Consider the following 21104-nt stretch of genomic DNA (forward strand, 5'->3'; position numbering starts at 1 on the left):
GGCCGGATGTTCCCCACCCCTGTTCTGAAGCATGATGTTCCCAGCTGAGGAACATGCTGGAGCATGAGAGAAGTAAATAATCATTGCAACTGTTTGGACTGGCTACATTTCTGAGCAAGTTCACACTATCTTCTCTGCAAATCACTGTCCATGCCAAGTCACAAGTACGGTTTTGGGGGTCAGGGATTTGTTTCTCTCCCTTATTATAGTTGCCACTCAGGTTTTCACCATTCAAGAGTAATAAAGGATAGATTGAAAGATAGTGAGCGTGCCAAAAGTCTGACAACCCACATTTTCATAAAATGAAGGAGTTAGTTTGATAATTGCCAGTGTACTCTGGTTTTGCTGCCAGCTGGTTCCCTTTTCAGCTGACTGGCCCAAGTAACTATTGAGACCATTAAACCATGTAAGAGTTAAGGAGAGAGAATCCACTTTCCATTTCCGACTATGTTTCTCCATTTTACAGATGGAGAAATGAAGGATAATGGAGGTTAGATAACTCACCTAAGTCCAACGAGCAAGTAAGTGGTGGAAGTAAGATTCAAATCCAAGACTATCTTACTGAAATAGTTGTATTCTCAGTCACTGCCACACAACACAGAAGAGGTGTTGGCTAGGATACCTTCAGGCCTTTAATAACATTAATAATTAACACTATTATTGAGGGCTTATCCTATGCTAGGCCCTATTCTAGACATTCTCCGTGTATTAACTCATTTTCCTCTAAATCTCACAACCCTATAAAGAAGGTACAGTGATTTCACTGATAAGAAAAGTGAGGCGCAGAGAACTAAATGTCCTATGTACATAGAACTAATAAGTGGTGTAGCTGGGCCGCACATTCAGGCAGTCTGACTCCAAAGGCCATCCTCTTAACCGATAAGCAATGTTGAAGGTAATATGTTTATGTCTGCGTGAGGCAGCCCAGTCCACTTTGAGGATCTGCTTTCTGTGTTAGAAAGTTGGGCCTGCAGCTCTAAGGGACCTTTCAGAAGCAAACAGTACAGTTCAAGAGTCCAGCCTACAGTGGAGGATCTTGCTCAATCCCTTCCCAAAATGTGTATCTCCATTACCCTTTAACCTGCATCTTTGAACAAACTGATATATGGGGCGTTCAGCAATGGCAGATCTCAGCTGTGCCTTTAATGTCTGATGAGTCTGCTAGTACACTATGTTTTTCATTTGATCTGAAGGAGATCTAATGAGAGATCATTTCCTGATAACGCATTGTCTGCTTTCAACATCCCTAGGCCAACTACTTTGCTGCAAACAATCCCTATTTTGGTATAATTGCCTTTGAAAAGGGGGCACAAGAGGCAGCCTAAACTCCTCAGAGTTTGGGTCTGATTTCCTGAGGTGTTTCATTTCAGAAGGGGCCCCTGACAACAGGCAGAGAATAAAAACAAGTGTGGTCTGGGGCAGACAGTGTTTTTCAAACAGTTGGCCAAATTTCTCCTGGCAGCCGGCAAGCAGCTGAATCATCAAACGCTAGGCCTTTAACGAGATGGAGGCTGGGCTGTATTGAAGTGCATTCCAGACTGACTGTGAAACCCAGAGCTGCTGCTGCTTTACCAGCGCTGGCTCCCTTCCAAGAGGCTGGCCGGGCTGAACTGCTCATCAAAGCCTGATTTCATCTCTTCTCTCTCTCTTTTTCCCTTCTCTTTGTGACTTCCCATACAGCATTTGCCTGCCCTTGGATGGAATATTTGAATGACTTTTGGGGTCACCTCAGGTACAGCCTCTCCCCGCAAGCTAAAGCTAATGAAATCCATTTCCTGGTTAGAAAGTCAAAATAGCAGAGGAGAAAGTCACTGAGATGGAGCTCAGGGAATTGACAAGAATGGGTAGACATTCTTTTCTGAGAGAAATGACCTAGGCATTCAGAAGTTGAAAGCCAGATGTTTGGACACAATCCTAGACCCAATTTGAATCTTAGATATGTTGAAATCCATTATGAAATCCTTTGAGTAAGACTTAAGAGAGTGGAGGGTAAGGAAGAGGGACTAAATAGGGTAATGCATCTTGAAAATAAAGGGATCCCCTGTTTATATCAGAAACAAATGTTTGGACTCATTAAGCATGAAGAATGAACAATATTTTCTGTGTCTTTTAAGTTGACTACCTGTGACTACATGTACCATTTCTGCACCCAATTATGAATGAGAACAAAAATATGTTCTACTTCTTCATTTCCGCTAATATGCAGATAAGTATTGTTCAATTACATTTGCCCTAATAACTAAGGGGAAAAGTGATGTGTCTTATAGTCTGACAGTGCCGTGTTGGTCACCAATCAGAACCTGGAGCTGACCTCAACCTATTCAAATAGATTTTTCAACTAAAGGAATATTATGGGAGAGAGGGGCCTTCTTTCACTGTTAACAGTAAACTATGAATGCATGAAGGAGGGGGGAGGTTGTGACTTGGAAAGAACCTTGAAAAATTCCACAATACTACAATCCATTGTCTGGACTCTGATGGGAAAAGGAAAGAAACTAGATTCTTTTCCCTTCAGTCCTTGCCAACAGCATTCCTCCTGTCTGTTCTCCCTGACCCCACCCATAATAATAATAATGTGTGCTATTTTTATAAAACTCTAAAGAACTTTCACACCCATTTATAGTTGATCTATACAACTTTGAGGGGATAAAAACGAGATTTGTCCCTTTTTACAGATGAGAAGACTGAGGTTCAGAGATATTAATTGATTTGCCCAAAGTCACACAGGAAATTAGTTGTAGAGCCAGGTCCACTAGGTCATTAGCTCCTCATGCCATTATTCTTTGTATACACTAAACCATGCTGATTTGGACTGCAAGTTCTCAAATTTTCAGGTGCATCAGAATTACCTGGGAAGCCTTTTACAAATGTAGATTTATGAACTCTATCTTCAGAAATAGAGTAGGTCTAGGATAGGTGTCTGGAATCTGCATTAAAAATATTTTTTTTATATTGCCCTGACCGGTTTGGCTCAGAGGATAGAGCGTCTGCCTGCGGACTGAGGGGTCCCGGGTTCGATTCCGGTCAAGGGCATGTACCTTGGTTGCAGGCACATCCCCAGTGGGAGGTGTGCAGGAGGCAGCTGATCGATATTTCTCTCTCATCGATGTTTCAACCTCTCTATCCCTCTCCCTTCCTCTCTGTAAAAAAATCAATAAAATATATATTTAAATATATATATATATTTTTTATTGATTTCAGAGAAGAAGGGAGATGGGGAGAGAGAAAGATAGAAACATCAGTGATGAGAGATGATCATTGATCGGTTGCCTCTTGCATGCCCCCTACTGGGGATTGAGCTTGCAACCCAGGCATGTTTCCTGACCAAGAATTGAACTGTGACCTCCTGGTTCATAGGTCGATGTTCAACCATTAAGCCACACCCGCCAGGCTGGAATCTACATTTTTAACAAGGTGCCCAAATGTTTCCGATGCAAGTGGTCTTTGGGTCATACATCAAATGAAAGTGAATCCATAAGCCCTGAGCTGTTCAGAGATTTTATTTAAATCTCTATAGATAATCTTTTAAATTAAAAGTTCACACAAGAATAGAAGAAAACTAAACGGGCTATTTATTCTTAAAAGAACTATGAGATGAGAGATTAAAGCAGAATAGATGTTGTCTTTGGCAAAGGACACTTGCTGCCCCAAAATCTCTTTTCCACATGAAGATGGAGTTAAATGAACATCAAAGGAAGTTTTGAAGATAAGGATATCTTGCTAATGACTCCTGAACACATGGCCCAATAGCTGGAAAAAGGAACTTGGCAAACATGGCATGAGGGAAGCTCTAGGTTAATAAAGTAAATGTACTTGAACCTTATTCAGAACAGTTAGTAGGTCTTTTTTTACTCTGGAGCCAAACCTCATGGGTTTGAATCCTCCTTCTGCCAATTATTAGCTGTGTAAACTTTGGCAAGTCACTTAACCCTTCCATGTCTCAGTTTCCTCATCAGTACATGGTAATAAAATTACTATATATTTCATAGGATTGATGTAAGGATTAAATGAAAGAATGCCTGTACATTATTTAGAACGATGCTAGCATCTAGTAAACAGTAATGATGTTTTTTTTGTTTTTTTAATTTAAATTATTTATTGTTTAAAGTATTACATAAGTCTCCTTTTCCCCCCCATTGACCTCTCCTAGGCCGCTCTCACTCCCCAGCACATGCCCTCACCCCCCCCCTACTGTCTCTGTCCATTGGTTATGCTCATATACATGCATACAGTCCTTTGATTGATCTCTTACCCTCCCCCCACACCCCTTCCCCTGCCTTTCTTCTTAGGCTGGACTTTTTTTGATGCTTCTGGCTCTATTTTTGTTCATCAGTTTATGTTGTTCATTATATTCTACAAACGAGTAAGATCATGTGGTATTTATCTTTCTCTGACTGGCTTATTTCACTTAGCATAATGCTCTCCAGTTCCATCCATGCTGTTGTGAATGGTAAGAATTCCTTTTTTTTACAGCAGCATAGTATTCCATTGTGTAGCTGTACCACAGTTTTCTAATCCATTCATCTGCTGATAGGCACTTAAGCTGTTTCCAAATCTTAGCTATTGTAAATTGCACTACTATGAACATAGGGGTGCATATATCCTTTCTGATTGGTGTTTCTGATTTCTTGGGATATATTCCTAGAAGTGGGATCACTGGGTCAAATGAGAGTTCCATTTTTAGTTTTTTGAGGAAACTCCATACTGTTCTCCACAGTGGCTGCACCAGTCTGCATTCCCACCAGCAGTGCATGAGAGTTCCTTTTTCTCCACATCCTCTCTAGTACTTGTCATTTGTTGATTTGTTGATGATAGCCATTCTGTCATTTTGATATTATTGTTAACTAGAGGCCCGGTGCACGAGATTCATGCACAGAGGGGGAGTTCCCTCAGCCCAGCCTGCACCCTCTCCAATTGGGGACCCCTTGGGGGATGTCCAACTGCCGGTTGAGGTCTGACCCCACAGGGATTGGGCCTAAACTGGCAGTTGGACATCCCTCTTGCCATCTGGGACTTCTGGCTTCTAACTGCTCACATGCCTGCCTGCCTGATCACCCCTAACTGCCTCTGCCTGTCAGCCTAATCACCCCTAACTGCCCTCCCCTGCTGGCCTGATCTTGCCCCCAACTGCCCTCCTCTGCTGGCCAATTTGGTTCTGATTGATCAGTTTCAATGCCAGTCAGCATCAAAAGCTCTGCCTACTAGGCATCCATTGGCTCCCCACAGCACCCAGATTTGGTTCTGATTGGTCGGTTACTATGCCAGTCAGCGTCAAAAGCTCCACCTCTTAGGCAGCCATTGGCTCCCCACACCACCCAGATTTGGTTCTGATTGGTCGGTTTCTATAACAGTCAACATCAAAAGCTCCGCCTCCCAGGCCGCCATTGGCTCCTACAGCACCCACATTTGGTTCTGATTGGTCAGTGTCTATGCCAGTCAGCATCAGAAGCTCTGCCTCCTAGGCAGCCATTGGTTTTCACAGCACCCACATTTGGTTCTGATTGGTCTGTTCCTATGCCAATCAATGTCAAAAGCTCCACCTCCTAGGCAGCCAGTGGTTCTTCACAGCACCCACATTTGGTTCTGATTGGTTAGTTCCTATGCCAGTCAGCATCTCCAGGCCTATCTGTGGGCCTGATCAGAGAAGCAGGGCTGAACAGCAGCCCCCACAGAGGCCAGGAGAGAAAGAAAAGCCAGCTGATGGCAAAGCTCAGAAAGAAAGAGGGAGAGAAAGAGAGAGGCAAGTACTGATCAACAGCTGCCATTGAGGCTGTGGATCAGACCCTGACTCTCTCTCTGGGTCTCAGCCCCCTGGGCAGTCAGTGCTGGGTCGCCTCTGCAACCCAGTTACTGACTGAAGTCCGGGTTGGTCAGCCTTGGTCTTGATTGGGGTTACAACCCTGGCCTTTTATATATTAGGATTACAATTCTGAGTCATTGCTGAGCTGCAATCAATAAAGGATGTCTTACACCTTGAATCAGTCATTTCTATGGTTTTCATGCCTGTGCCTCAGTAAGCTATGAAACAAAGGTGCTCTGAAAAGCCATAGATGACACTGCTGTGGCAGTCTGCTAAGTCCCTTTTCCAGACTAAAATACAAAACCCATTGAGACATAGGGCTTCAAGTGTTTTCTGTGGCAGCACCACAGGGCAAAGAGACAGTTGACTACCAAACACCATTCTATTTAACTCCTCTTAAAAATTATTCAGTGGGCCCAGTGTGGTTCAGTTAGTTGGGCATCTTCCCGTGCACCAAAAGGTTTCTGGTTCAATTCCCAGTTAGGGCACATACCTGGGTTGCGGACTCAATCCCCGATAGAAGATGTACAGGAGCCAACATTTTCACATTGATGTTTCTCTTTCTCCCTCTCCCTTCCTCTCTCTCTAAACATCAATAAAAAATCTTTCAAAAAATTATTCAGTGGAGTTTAACAAAAATCTGGCAAGTGTTGCTAAATAGCAAAGTACATATTCAAAACACTGTGGTGTAATGCTATTATATTATTCCTCTTTTAACTTTTCCAGCTCAAGACCATTCCATACATGACAAAGGATAATGATGATTATGATGGTGATGATGATGATGACGAGGATAATGATAAAAATACCAGGGTACTAAGGCTACTGTAAGAGTATTAGGAAGGCCTACGGGGGCACAGGTCTCAATCAATTGCACACTCTGGCATATGGCATAATGGGAAGTTATATAAATTATACCCAGGGACTGTCTTCCCAAAATTTGCTGATGGGTAATATTTTGGGATTTGGGGAAGGTTTTGTTGGTAGATTTCTGGGAAACATATTAGGTGTCTACAGAACCTAGTATATAGGTGTGTGGGTGGGAGAGAGAGGGGGAGAGGAATGGAGAGAGAGAGAAGTTGATAGAGACAGAGGCAGAGAACAATTATGTGAATGCATGTTGGGTGAAAGTAAGAATTAACGGGGGGAAAAAACAAGAGAAAGTAATCTTTGAAAGGGGGTGGGAGGAGACAGGGAGGGGTCTAGCACCATGGCCAGAATCTCCTAGAAGCTTCTGGAGTACATCATATCTCAAAGGGAAAGCAGAGTTTTATTCCAGCCTGAGTCAGCCCACCTACGAGCAGCTTTGCTCCCTGCTGGCTGTTCTGTCACTCATACAGGCACATCTGCTTCAGTGCTCCCAAGCCATTTTATGGTATAATCATCTGTACATTTACTGCTCATGTGACCACCAGCCAGCCAGCGAGGCGTCAGAGTACCAGCAAGTAGCCTAGGTTGAAGTGCAAAGGAAACACTGACAAATATAAAATACTTATATTCATGAGTATCTGGTACCAATTACAGCCAGTTAGCACTTAAAAAATTCAAGAGACTAGGAGCAGGAGTATCAGTATAGAGGTACAAAGGCTTGTGTCTTTGATTATGTGCATATGTGCATCTAAAGAACACACTTGCACATAGAAATCTTTCAGTAACTGGTGATTTTTATGAAAATGATATAAGAAGGATAAATCCACTCCTGGCTTTCTCTTTCAACAGGTTCAGTTACATAGTGCAAACTGTTCACAGATCAGACCATTTATTTCCTCATGAGTGTCTGTTTGGCCTGGACCCAAGGCCTGCTGGGCTACAGGGTGATGGCGGCTACGGGAGCAGGTTGGCTACTGCACTTTTGTGCACATCTAACTCCCACAATTGCCCTTGGAATTGGATAGTCCCTTGCAGAGTACATTGAACTTGGAAGATTTTTTCCATAAATTTTGCAGCCTCCAAAAACACCCAAGGCTTTTCTTGTAATCACAGTTCAGTTGAACTTTGACAAGCTTTTATACAGACACAGTTTATTTTAATCACTTAAACAGAAGGACATCCTGAAATATGTTTTCATTCTGATTACTTTGCACCTAACTGGAAGACAACCACCAAATAAAAAAACTTTCAGGATTTTTTTTTCTGCTAGATTATTGTCTTTTTAATTCTTTGACGGATGTACAGTTTGAGTGAACTAAAGCCAGGGTGTAGAGAAGGTATGAAAGTAAGCTAGAAATAACATAAATGAATAGTTTTGCCTTTTGGAGACAAATCGAATAGGACAGAACTATTTATCCAGAGCCATGATCTTAAAAATACCCAATGAAACAGAGAATAAAGGCACATCCTCTCACACTTCATTCTAAGAACAATTACGTAACTAGCTTTGGTGGTACATACTTTGTTAAGACATAATCTTCAGCAAGTTACATGTGCCAGTATGGTTTGGAAAAGTAGATCATCTACTGGTATGTTTTGTGTCCAAGATGTACATTTCAGAAATCCTGATTGCATACTTCAGGCCAGTTATGAAGATATGCACTGGACCTGGTTTACAGAGGGTTTTGTTAAAAGTTGGTGAGGCTTGAGTTCCAGAAACCTTCCCTGAACCGCTCCCCCCACCCAGTTGGATGAAACGTCCGAAGATATATTACTAAGTACTTATGTGTTTGTTTATTTATTTATAAGTACTTTTTTATATGTCTGTTATTCATAGTGCACTGTAAGGTCCTTGATGACAGAGACCATATTCTATCCATATTTAAAACATCATTAGCAACATGCCTTATGATATAGTATATGTTCTAAATAAATATTTGTTAAATAGTTGATGAAAGTCAGGGAGTGGGACAAATGTAGATTGAGCAGCTGGGAGGGTGATCTAAAATGAACATTTAAAATATGGTCTACTGCCCAGCTAGCCTGGCTCCGTGGTTGAGCATTGACCTATGAATCAGGAGGTCACGGTTCAATTCCTGGTCAGACACATGCCCAGGTTGCAGGTTTGATCTCCAATGTGGGGCATACAGGAGGCAGCTGATCAATGATTCTCTCTCTCCCTTCTTCTCTGAAATCAATAAAAATATATTTTAAAAATAATAAAATAAAAGTCTGCTTGCCATGATTTATATAAAAAAAATGTTGCCATTTGCAACAACATGGATGGACCTTGAGGGTATTATGCTAAGTGAAACAAGTAAGATGGAAAAGGGCAAAAACTGTATGATTTCACTCATATGTGAAATATAAAACAAAAAAGAAACAAATAAACAGACAAGCAAAACAAAACAAAAACCTTCATAGGTAAAGATAACAAATTGGTGGTTACCAGAAGGGCAGGGGATGGGGCGAGGGCGAAAGGTAAAGGGGATCAATTACATGGTAAAGGGAGGAATCTAGACTATTGGTGGTGAGCATGCTATAATTTATACAGATATTTAATTGTAATGTACACTTGAAACTTACATATTATTATCCTATGTTACCTCAATTAAAGAAATAGGGAGGAATCTGTATTCTGAATCTGAGTCCATGTGTATGACAGGGCCAGGTTTACATAATATGATCAAAGATCTGCCTTGCCAAATCTCTATCTTCTAAACTTCATTATGTTATTCTGTCATTTTGCATGAAATCCCAGAATAATAAAATCCCTTTTGTAAAGCTTGAGAATCCTTGAGGAACTTCCCAGTGATCAGTATTTCATAGTTTAGTATAAAAATGTTGGAACAGATTGCTCTGCTTTTAACACCTAGCTGAGATCAGCACTGAGGAAAAAGTTTTGATTAAAGAGGTGGGAGGATGAGAGATGGTGCCAAATTAATATAGAGGAGAGTGTGCTGGAGCATGGGGAAATAGAGGGGAAATCCAGTCTGGATAGATCACTGCAGATCCAGATCCTGGGTGAGGTAGGGGCTGGCAGTGAAGTATAGGTGCAAAAAAGGGTTTGGTGAGTGACAAAATAAAATTTAGAATAAAGTGATAGATTGTGAGATTTAGGAGGATTATTACATGTCCTTAATTCCAATAGGCTGTGGAGATATAGAAAAAGTTCAGTTATTTTCCCCAGATCGCATGACTGTTTCTTGGTCGAGCTAGAAATAAAACCAACAGAACTTTAATTTTTTTATTGAACCAACAATTAAATTCAGTTAAAGTGCTTGTTAAGCATGCACTCTATACTCAGTACTGTAAAGTGCTATGAGTTCAAGTCCCATTTATGATCTTTCACCTTCATGAAGCCTTCAATTTTCCTTTCTATGTAATAAGGACTTCCTATTGTGATCATGAAAATACATGAGCAATACTGCCAAATTTGTGCTGGGATATTGGAACTTAAAGAAAATAAGTGAAATTCTCTGCCTTATGGCAGACTTAAACCAATCAGGGTAACAAATATAATAAAATAAATCACAATACGTACATACCTATCAATAATCAGTTTAAAGGTAAATGGCTTAGATGGTCCAATACATAAGACAGCTTAATGGATAAAAAACCAAAACCCATATACATGTTGTCTACAAGAGAACCACCTCAGAATGAAAGACATACAGAGACTAACAGTAAAAGGGATGGAAAAAGATATTTCATGCAAATAGCAATTTTAGAAAAGCTGGGAAAGCTGGAGTAGCAATACTTATATCAGACAAAGTAGACTTTAAAACAAGGACCATAATAAGAGACATAAAAGGGCACTACATGATGATAAAGGGATCAATCCAATAAGAGGACATAATGCTCGTAAACATTTACATACCAACATAGGAAGACAAATATATAATGCAAATATTCATGGATATAAAGGGAGAGATCAACAGTAATAGAGGCATAGTAGGGATATTTATTGCCCCATTGACATCAGTGGATAGATCCTCCAGACAGAAAATCAACAAGGAAACAGTGGCCTTAAATGACACACTGGATCAGATGGATTTAATATCTTCAGAGCATGTCACACCAAAGCAGCAGAATGTACATTCTTTTCAAGTGCACTTGGAACATTTTCTAAGATAGATCATATTTTAGGGCACAAAACAAGTCTCAATAAATTTAAGAAGATTGAAATAATATCAAGCATCTTCTATGACCATAATGGTATAAAACTAGAAACCAATCATAAGGAAAAAGTTTAAAACACACACACACAAACACCTGGAGGCTAAATAACATGTTACTAAACAATGAATGGGTTCACAATGACATCAAGAAAGAAATCAAAAGATACCTTTAAACAAAAGAAAATGAGAACACAACAACCCCAAATCTGTGAGACACAGAGAAAGCAGTCCTAAGAGGGAAATTCATAGCATTACAGACCTACCTCAAGAAACAAGAAACATCTCAAATTAACGATCTAACTTTACACTTAAAGGTACTAGAAAAGAACAACAAACAAAGCCCAAAGTGAGTAGAAGAAAGCAAATAATAAAGATCAGAACAGAAAGAAACAAAATAGAGCCTAAAAAAACAATGAAAAAAGATCAATGAAACCAAGAGCTGGTTCTTTAAAAAGATAAACAAGACTGACAAACCTTTAACTAGATTTATCAAGAAAATAATCAAAGAGGACCCAAATACATAGAATCAGAAATGAAAAAGAAGTAACAACTGGCACCACAGAAATACAAAGGATTATAATAAAATATTATAAACAATTATATGCCAACAAATTGGACAATCTGGATGAAATGGATAAATTCCTAGAAACATACAATGTCCCAAAACTGAATCAGGAAGAATCAGAAAATCTGAATAGAGTAAGTCTGAGTAATAAAATTGAAGTAGTAATAAAAAAAAACTCCAAGCAAAAAAATGTCTTAGCAGGATGGCTTTACAAGTGAGTTTTACCAAACATTCAAAGAAGAACTAACACCTATCCTTCTCAAACTATTCCAAAAAATGAAAAGGACAGATGACTCCTAAGCTCATTTAATGAGGCCAGAATTATCGTAACTTCAAACCAGATAAAGACATTACCAAGAAATAAAATTATAGACCAATATCCCTGATGAACATAGATGCTAAAATCCTTAACAAAGTATTAGTAAACCAAATCCAGCAATACATTAAAAAGATCATACATCATGATCAAGTGGTATTTATTCTGGAATGCAAGGTTGGTACAATGTCCACAAATCAATTAACATGATACACCACATAAACAAAATGAAAGATAAAAATAACATGATCATATCAATAGATGCAGAAAAAGTATTTGATCCAGTACTCATTGATGGTAAAAACTCTCAGCAAAGTCAGAATAGAGGGAACATACCTCAACATACTCAACATAATAAAGGCTATATATGACAAACACACAGCCAACATCATACTCAACAGGCAAAAACTAAAAGCAGTTCCCTTAAGATCAGGAGCAAGACAGGAATATTCACTTTCACCACTCTTATTCAACATAATACTAGAAATTCTAGTCACAGCCATCAGACAAGAAGAATAAATAAAAGCATCGGATACAAAATCAATACCCAAAAATCGATGGCTTTTTAATATATCAATAATGAATTCTCAGAAAGAGAAATTAAACAATCCCATTTACCATTGCAACAAAAATATTAAGATACTTAGGAATAAACTTAACCAAGGAGGCAAAAGATTACTAAGTACTTATGTGTCCTGTACTTTGGAAAACTATAGGCATTGAAAAAAGAGATAGAAGATATAAACAAGTGGAAGAATATACTCTGTTCATGGATTGGTAGAATCAATATCATTAAAATGTCCATACTACTCAAGGCAATCTACAGATTCAATGCAATCCCTATTAAAATACCAACAGTATATTTCACAGAGCTAGAGAAAATACTCCAAGAATTTATATGGGATCAAAAAAGACCCCAAATAGCTGCAGCATTATTGAGAAAGAAAAACAAAGTTGGAGGAGTCACAATACTAGATTTTAAGTTATACTACAAAGCCACCGTAATCAAAACTACCTGGTACTGGCATAAGACTAGGCATATAGATCAATGGAACAGAACAGAGAACCCAGAAATCAACCCAACCCATTACACTCAATTAATATTTGACAAAGGAGGCCAAAACATACAATGGGATAAAGAGAGTCCATTCAATAAATGGTGTTGGGAAAATTGAACAGATACATGCAAAGACATGAAAATAGACCACCTTCTTATAGTATACAAAATAATAAACTCAAAATGGATAAAAGACTTAAATGTAAGTCGTGAAACCATTAAAATACTAGAAGAAACCATAGGCAGCAAAATCTCAGACATTTCCTGTAGCAATATTTTTTCTGATATATTGCCTCAGTCAAGGTAAACAAAAGAAAAAATAAATAAGTGGGACTATATCAAACTAAAATGTTTTTGCACAGCAAAGTAAACCATCAACACAATGAAAAGACAACCCACTGAATGGAAGAATGTATTTGCCAATGGTAATCTGATAAGGGGTTAATAGTAAAAATTTATAAAGAACTTACATAACTCAACACCAAAAAACCAAACAATTCAATTAAAAAAATGGACAAAGGAAATGAATAGACACTTCTCCAAAAAGGACATACAGATGGCCAATCTATATATGTAAAACTCTAATATGCAAATAGACTGAACGACGGAACAACTGAACAACCAAACAACTGGTCGCTATAATGTGCACTGACCACCAGGGGTTCGTGCGGAATATGGCGGGTGTTGGCTGCAGCGGGATGGTGGAGCAGGTGAGCTGGGGCTCCAGGCCAAGGTGGGGTGCCGGTCGCTGTCATTAGGGTGAGCCTCTGGTGGTTACTGAAAATTCTTTGCTCCCATGTGCTGCAGTCCCGCCCAGTGCTCGCACCTGCTGCAGGTGCCAGCCCCATTCGCACCTACTGCCAGCGTCAGAGCTGCTGTTCACACCTGCTGCCAGCGCCCTGATCACTTGGCACCATCAGTTGGTGTGAGCGGCAGCTGCCAGCCCCAATTGCCCCTCAGGGTTTCTCCACCTCCTTCTGCTCCTAGGGGTGATCAGAGCAGCAGCCATCAGCAGGTGCAAGCAGGGCTGGCGCTGTCAGTGTGTGGGAGTGGCGGCAGCAGTGAGGATGCCAGCAGACAGGGTACTGGGGGCCGCAGCGGGAGGACCAGGCAGGAGCACAGGGGATGGACTGAGACCTGCCCCTGTGCCCACCGCAGCCTTGTGGCCTACAGTTCCTTTCAAGGTGCATGAATTCATGCACAGGGCCCCTAGTAGTCATATAAAAAGATGCTCAAAGTCACTAATCATCAGAGAAAAGCAAAACCACAGTGAAATATCACCTCTCACCTGTCAGAATGGCTATCATCAATAAATCAACAAACAAGTATTGGTGAGGATGTGGAGAAAATGGAACCCTTGTGCACTGTTGGTGAGAATGCAGACTGGTGCAGGCACTGTGGAAAGCAGTAGGGAGTTACCTCAAAAAGTTAAAAAATGGAACTGCTTTATGACCAGTGATTCCAGTTCTGGGAATATACCCAAAGAATCCAGAAATACTCATTTGAAAGAATATATGCACAAATATGTTCATGGCAACATTATTTACAATAGCTAAGATTTTGAAGCTGCCCAAGTGCTCATGAGCAGATAAATGAATAAAAACGTAGTGGTACATACATGCAATGGAATATTACTTGACTGTAAAAAAGAATGAAAACTTACCATTTGCAACAGCATGGTGGACCTAGAGAGTATTATTCTAAATGAAATAAGTCAGTCAGACAAAGACAAGTACCATATGATTGTGGAATCAGTGAACAAAATAAACTAACAAAATAGAAACAGACTCATAGATACAGAGAACACACTGACAGCTGTCATAGGGGAGGGCTGTTGGAGGGCTGGGTGAAAAAGGTGAAGGGATTAATCAATAAAAAGAAACTCATAGATATGGGCAATAATATGGTGATTGCTAGAGGGAAAAGGAGTAGGGGACATAGAAGAGGGTAAAGGGGGGATAAATGGTGATGGAAGTAGACTTGACTTTGGGAGGTAAGGACACAATGCAATATACAGATGATGTATTATAGACTTGTACACTTGAAAACTATATAATTTTATTAACCAATATCACCCCAATAAATTCAATAAAAATAAAAAAAATAATAGCTGTCGCCCTAACCAGTTTGGCTCAGTGGATAGAGCATCGGCCTGTGGACGCAAGGGTCCCAGGTTCGATTCCAGTCAAGGGTATATACCTTAGTTGTAGACACATCCCCAGTAGGGAGTGTGCAGGAGGCAGCTGATTGATGTTTCTCTCTCATCGATGTTTCTAACTCTCTATCCCTCTCCCTTCCTCTCTGTAAAAAATCAATAAAATATATTTAAAAAAATAATAGTTGTCATAACAACACTCATCTATTAAATATCTACTATAGCACATATAAGATCTGGGATAAGCACTTTAATCTTTATAAATATACCAGAGGTCCAGTGCACAGGTAGGGTCCCTAGGCTTGGCCATCGATCAGGGCTGATCAGATTCCCTGCCTCCCCGCCTCCCCACCTCCTTCCCTCACTCCCTCAGTGCCCCGCAGCTGCTGCTGGTTGCCTGCCATGTCCCTTGCCGCCCCCTGGTGGTCAGCACACGTCATAGTGAGTAATCAAACTCCTGGTCTCCCAGTCGAACTCCCGAGGGGACACTTTGTATATTAGCCTTTTATATATAGAGATATATTTATTGATTTCAGAGAGGAAAAGAGAGAGAGAGAGAGAGAGAGAGAGAAACATCAATGAGGAGAGAGAATCATTGATCGGCTGCCTCCTGCATGCCCCCTTACTGGGGATAGATCCTGCAACCTGGGCATGGGCCCTTGACTGGAATCAAACCTAGACTCTTTGGTCTGTAGGCCAACGCTCTATCCACTGAGCAAAACCTGCTAGGGCTGGGATAAGCACTTTATATGTGTTATTGTGTTTTATACACAACTCTATGAGATAGGTACTATTATTATCCCCATCACTGACTAGGAAACTAGATGCAGTAAGAGAATGCATCCTGATCAAGGTAACACAGTTAGTGTAAACGTGATGAAGTTTAAGGGGTGGGTTGAAGTCTAGACAGTCTGACTCCAGAGCCTATGTTTTTTATGTTTTAAAAGAACATGTTCTAAAAACCCATATCATAGCTTCTTTCACATAGTGCAGCGGTTCTCAACCTGTGGGTCGCGACCCCTTTGGTGGTCGAACAACTCTTTCACAGGGGTCGCCTAAGACCATCCTGCATATCAGATATTTACATTATGATTCATAACAGTAGCAACATTACAGTTATGAAGTAGCAACGAAAATAATTTTATGGTTGGGTCACAACATGAGGAACTGTATTTAAAGGGCCAGAAGGTTGAGAACCACTGATATAGTGGATATAATATATATTAATCTTTTCTGGTTTTACTGGAAATAGGAAATATTTGGACAACCATTACATCAAGGAGGTTAAAAAAGGAGAGGAACTCAAATACTTAATCACAGAACCAGCCCGGCAGGCACAGCTCAGTGGTTTGAGCATCGACTTATGAACCAGGAGGATAGTTTGATTCCTGGTCAGGGCACATGCCTGGGTTGAAGGCTCAATCCCCAGTGGGGGGTGTACAGAAGGCAGCCAATCAGTGGTTGTCTCTCATCATTGATGCCTCTATCTCTTTCTCTCCCTTCCTCTCTGAAATCAATAAAAATATATTTAAAAACACACAGAGAATCAAATCATATGGAGGGGCAAACACAATGTTAATATTACTATTCTTAATCATCTTCCCTACTTTTCACTCTCCTTAGCATCCCCCTTTACCCTGCGTGTTCAAGTCAATGTGCTAGAGCTGGTTGTCTTCCTGCTTTAGGATTTTATCCAAATCTACACCCACACAAGCCATGTGTCTACTCCCTCCTGTATTTTATTAAAGGCCATGTTGATGATCCAAACAGAATGGGAAAATTATGTTTGGAAAGAAGACTGTATGCCTGGATACACTTGGCTAGGGCAGAACTTGTCTGTCTGCAGAAGTTTTCTGAGACTTCCACTAATAAAAGAGTGAATTCTGCTTCCTAGCCTCTTAAGATATAGTCTGTGATAAAGTTGTATTTTGTTGCATTTTATACTTTCCAAAGAACTTTTATAGATATTATCTCATGTGATACAAGAAGCTTGTGAGCTAGGCAGAACATTCATTCAGTAAGTATTTCATGCATCTTACCATCTGTCGGGCCTTGTGCTAGGCCTTGGCTTAGGCTTTTTAATAAAGTTAACTCCTACTTATCCTTCCAGTCTCGACACAAATGTCATTTTTTTTTCAGAGAGAACTTTGCTTCTGACATCTCATCATACTCTGCTTGTATTCATCATAGGACTTATCACAATTTAATTATAAATTTGTTTGTTTATTGTTTGGCTTCCCTATTTGCACTGTAAGCTTCAAGGAGGTTGAGACTGTCACGTATCCCATTGAATCCCCACACATAGCACAGTGGAGAAGAGCTTGCAGTCTGGTAAAGAGAAACAGATAAGTATATACATAAACATAATAAATAAGTGCTGATGCCTTGGAAAATGTCTGTTTAGAGTAAAGGGCCCAAGAACAGGAGGAATAAATTGTATTTCTATGTGTCAGAAATAGCTTCCCTGATGCAGTACACTTCAGCTGAATGTTGAAAGATTATAAGGGAACAAAGATATTAAATATTCCCCAAAAGAGAATGCAATATAGACAATAGCTTGGAGGCATAAAACAGCATTGTATGGTGTTTACTTAAGAGTACTATGATATCAGGAGTTATGCTACTGAGTCATAGGGCACTTCTATCCTGAATCTGATTGAAGAAAGACTTTTCAGACAGGGTGAGATTTGACCTGGATCTCACAGGACTGGAAAGATCTAGACAATATGAAAGAAATGGGTTTACAGCAGTAGAATGGCGGCAATAAGATCCAGAGGCAGGAAAATATATACTGTGAACTGCACTTGTGAATTACATGGTAAGCCTCTGCTTACTCTTCCAAAAGTATCAGTTTTCACAAAAAGGGGAAACCACAAGTGGCTTTTTCTGTACCTGAGAGAGAAGAATTCCTATTGCAATAGAATGCCTACTATTTGGGGAGGTGAGAGGTGGAGGAAGGGATGGGACAGTACGTGAAGTGACACCAAAGAGAGGAATAGCATGTCCATATATTCATCTGTCTATCTGAGTGAGCATGGGTTTAATGAATGACTAGCTCACCCCTGGGAGAGGGGGATGGTGTTCTAGCTATTCTGCTCAGACCCTGACCATTCCCTACCCCATCCCCAGGGCACATTCATAAATACAGGGGTTCTATGTTTAACCATTTGAGGAACTGCCAGACTGTTTCCCAAAGCATCTACACCAAGCATGTCAAACTCACGGCCCACGTTTCTCATGTGGCCCACAACGAATATTTTGTGGCCCAGCCAATATAACGGTATGTAAGAAACGTTTTAATAAAAATTTCATAACTTAATTTTTACAATATCCTGTTGTACATATTATTAATAACGAACTACAAAGTCTGCTAATGACTGATTACTATAATCGTGTTGCATTCATTTCCTTTATGAGCATTACACACAGGCGCACCATTTCTCTCCACTAATACTAGCAGTAAATATTTTAGCAGCCGATTGCCACGTCATTAGTCTTGGACTGACTTGTTTGGTGTGCGCAACAGAAAATATTTTGCTTTTGGAGAACAAGAAAAATAGGTTTATTTGTGTTACGTTTATTAATTTGTGCAGTTATTCAGTGTCTGGTAAGTTAATGTTCAAGAAAACATATTAATTTTTATTAAAATGTTCTATTATTTTATGTTAACGATGACTCATTTATTTCAGCCCTTTGTCTTCAGCATGTCTCTGTCGAAATAAACCTACGTTTCTACGAAAATTGAAGCTTTTGTTTTTTTGTGGCCCACATAAACTTAAACCTTGTTTATTTGGCCCATGTTAGCCTTTGAGTTTGACGCACTGACACCATTTTACAATCCTACCTACAATGTATGAGGGTTCCCATTTCTCCATATCCTCACCAACGCTTGCTATTGTCTTTTTTATTATACCCATCCTAATCGGTGTGAAGTATTAACTCACTATGGTTGGCATTTGCTGTTGGGAAAGGTCACCACGGGTTTGACCCTAGGGCTGCACTGGGGCAATCGGAGGCTCCCCACCCTCTTCCCTGTGCTTGGAATGTACACTATGCTTGCCTTCCCTGCTTCCAGAAACTGCTCCAAAGACACACCCTTGAGATAGAAATCTAGTGTTGAGGCGATCTGGACTGAGTGCGTGATTAAATCCAGTTAAGGCCCCCTGTGTACGTGACTGACACCACTTAAGGCCTCTATATAAACTTTTAAGATTGGCCATTGGATGTGGAAAACTATGTATGTCTTGCAGCAGCACAAGATAAGCCTCACAAGTTCCTTTGCTTATTAAAACCGCCACTTACAATCTGGATTGCTGTGCCTTTTCCTTCAGCTTCTCCCTATGCTCAGCTATGGGGGCTAATTTCAGACCGTGGCTGGGAAGTTCCCTTTGTGAGGCCCGGTATTTGAATTTCCCTGGTGGCTATTGATGTTGAATATCTTTTAATGTGCTTATTTGCAACTGACTCTTGAGAGATGATGGTAGGCATCTCTTCCCAACTCTGGCAACATAGTTACCATATGACCCAGCAATTCTACTCCTAGGTACATACCCAAAAGAACTGAAACCATGATCACACACACACACACACACATACACACACACACATTATACAGGAATGTTCATGGTAGCTCAACTCATAATAACCAAAACGTGTAAAAAACCTCTCAAATGTCCATTAACTAATGAATGGATAAACAAAATATGGCATGTGGTATATTCATACAAGGGAATATTTTTCAGCCATAAAAATGAATGAACAGCATACTACTCGCTCCTAAGGACTTTGTTCACCCAAAGTCAGGAAGATCCTAGAACGAACTCTCCAAAAATTCATCTGGAATAAAAAAAGACCCCGAATAGCTGCAGCAATCCTGAGAAAGAACAAAGTAGGCGGGATCTCAATACCAGATATCAAGCTGTATTACAAAGCCACTGTTCTCAAAACTGCCTGGTACTGGCACAAGAACAGACATATAGATCAATGGAATAGAATAGAGACCCCAGAAATCGGCCCGAACCAATATGCTCAATTAATATTTGACAAAGGAGGCAAGAACATACAATGGAGCCAAGATAGTCTCTTCAATAAATGGTGTTGGGAAAATTGGACAGATATATGCAAGAAAATGAAACTAGACCACCAACTTACACCATACACAAAAATAAACTCAAAATGGATAAAGGACTTAAATGTACGACAGGAAACCATAAAAATTCTAGAAGAATACAAGGGCAACAAAATCTCAGACATATGCCGAAGCAATTTCTTCACTGATACAGCTCCTAGCGCAGTTGAAACTAAAGAGAAAATGAACAAATGGGACTACATCAAAATAAAAAGCTTCTGCACAACAAAAGAAACCATCAACAAAACAACAAGAAAACCCACTGCGTGGGAAAACATATTTGCCAACGTCATATCTGATAAGGGCCTAATCTCCAAAATTTATAGGGAACTCATACAACTTAACAAAAAGAAGATAAACAATCCAATCAAAAAATGGGCAAAGGATCTAAATAGACACCTTTCAAAAGAGGACATTCAGAAAGCCAAGAGACATATGAAAATATGCTCAAAGTCACTAATCATCCGAGAGATGCAAATCAAAACAACAATGAGGTACCATCTCACACCTGTCAGACTGGCTATCATCAACAAATCAACAAACAACAAGTGCTGGAGAGGATGTGGAGAAAAAGGAACACTTGTGCACTGCTGGTGGGAATGCAGACTGGTGCAGCCACTATGGAAGACAGTATGGAGTTTCCTCAAAAAACTGGAAATGGAACTCCCATTTGACCCTGTGATCCCACTTCTAGGAATTTATCCCAAGAAACCAGAAACACCAATAAGAAAGGATATATGCACCCATATGTTCATAGCAGCACAATTCACCATAGCTAAGATCTGGAAACAGCCTAAATGCCCATCAGTAGATGAATGGATTAGAAAACTGTGGTACATCTGCACGATGGAATACTATGCTGCTGTAAGAAAGAAGGAACTCTTACAATTTGCAACGGCATGGATGGAGCTGGAGAGCATTATGCTAAGTGAAATAAGCCAGTCAATGAAGGAAAAATACCACATGATCTCACTCATTCATGGATAATAAAGACCATTATAAACTTTTGAACAATAATAGATACAGAGCAGA

The 21104-nt window shown here is 40.0% G+C and overlaps 1 protein-coding gene across 1 annotated transcript in view; it reads left to right on the top strand.

The window, feature by feature from the left end:
- Nucleotides 1-21104, top strand: part of IER3 (immediate early response 3) — a 94127-nt gene that overhangs the window by 30156 nt on the left and 42867 nt on the right. Inside the window, 1 exon segment of the mRNA XM_023757372.1 lies at nt 6527-6627. Within this exon segment, the coding sequence (XP_023613140.1) occupies nt 6527-6627 (101 nt within the window).

Source organism: Myotis lucifugus, unplaced genomic scaffold, assembly GCF_000147115.1.
Source record: "Myotis lucifugus unplaced genomic scaffold, Myoluc2.0 scaffold_2, whole genome shotgun sequence".
Taxonomy (NCBI): Eukaryota; Metazoa; Chordata; class Mammalia; order Chiroptera; family Vespertilionidae; genus Myotis; species Myotis lucifugus.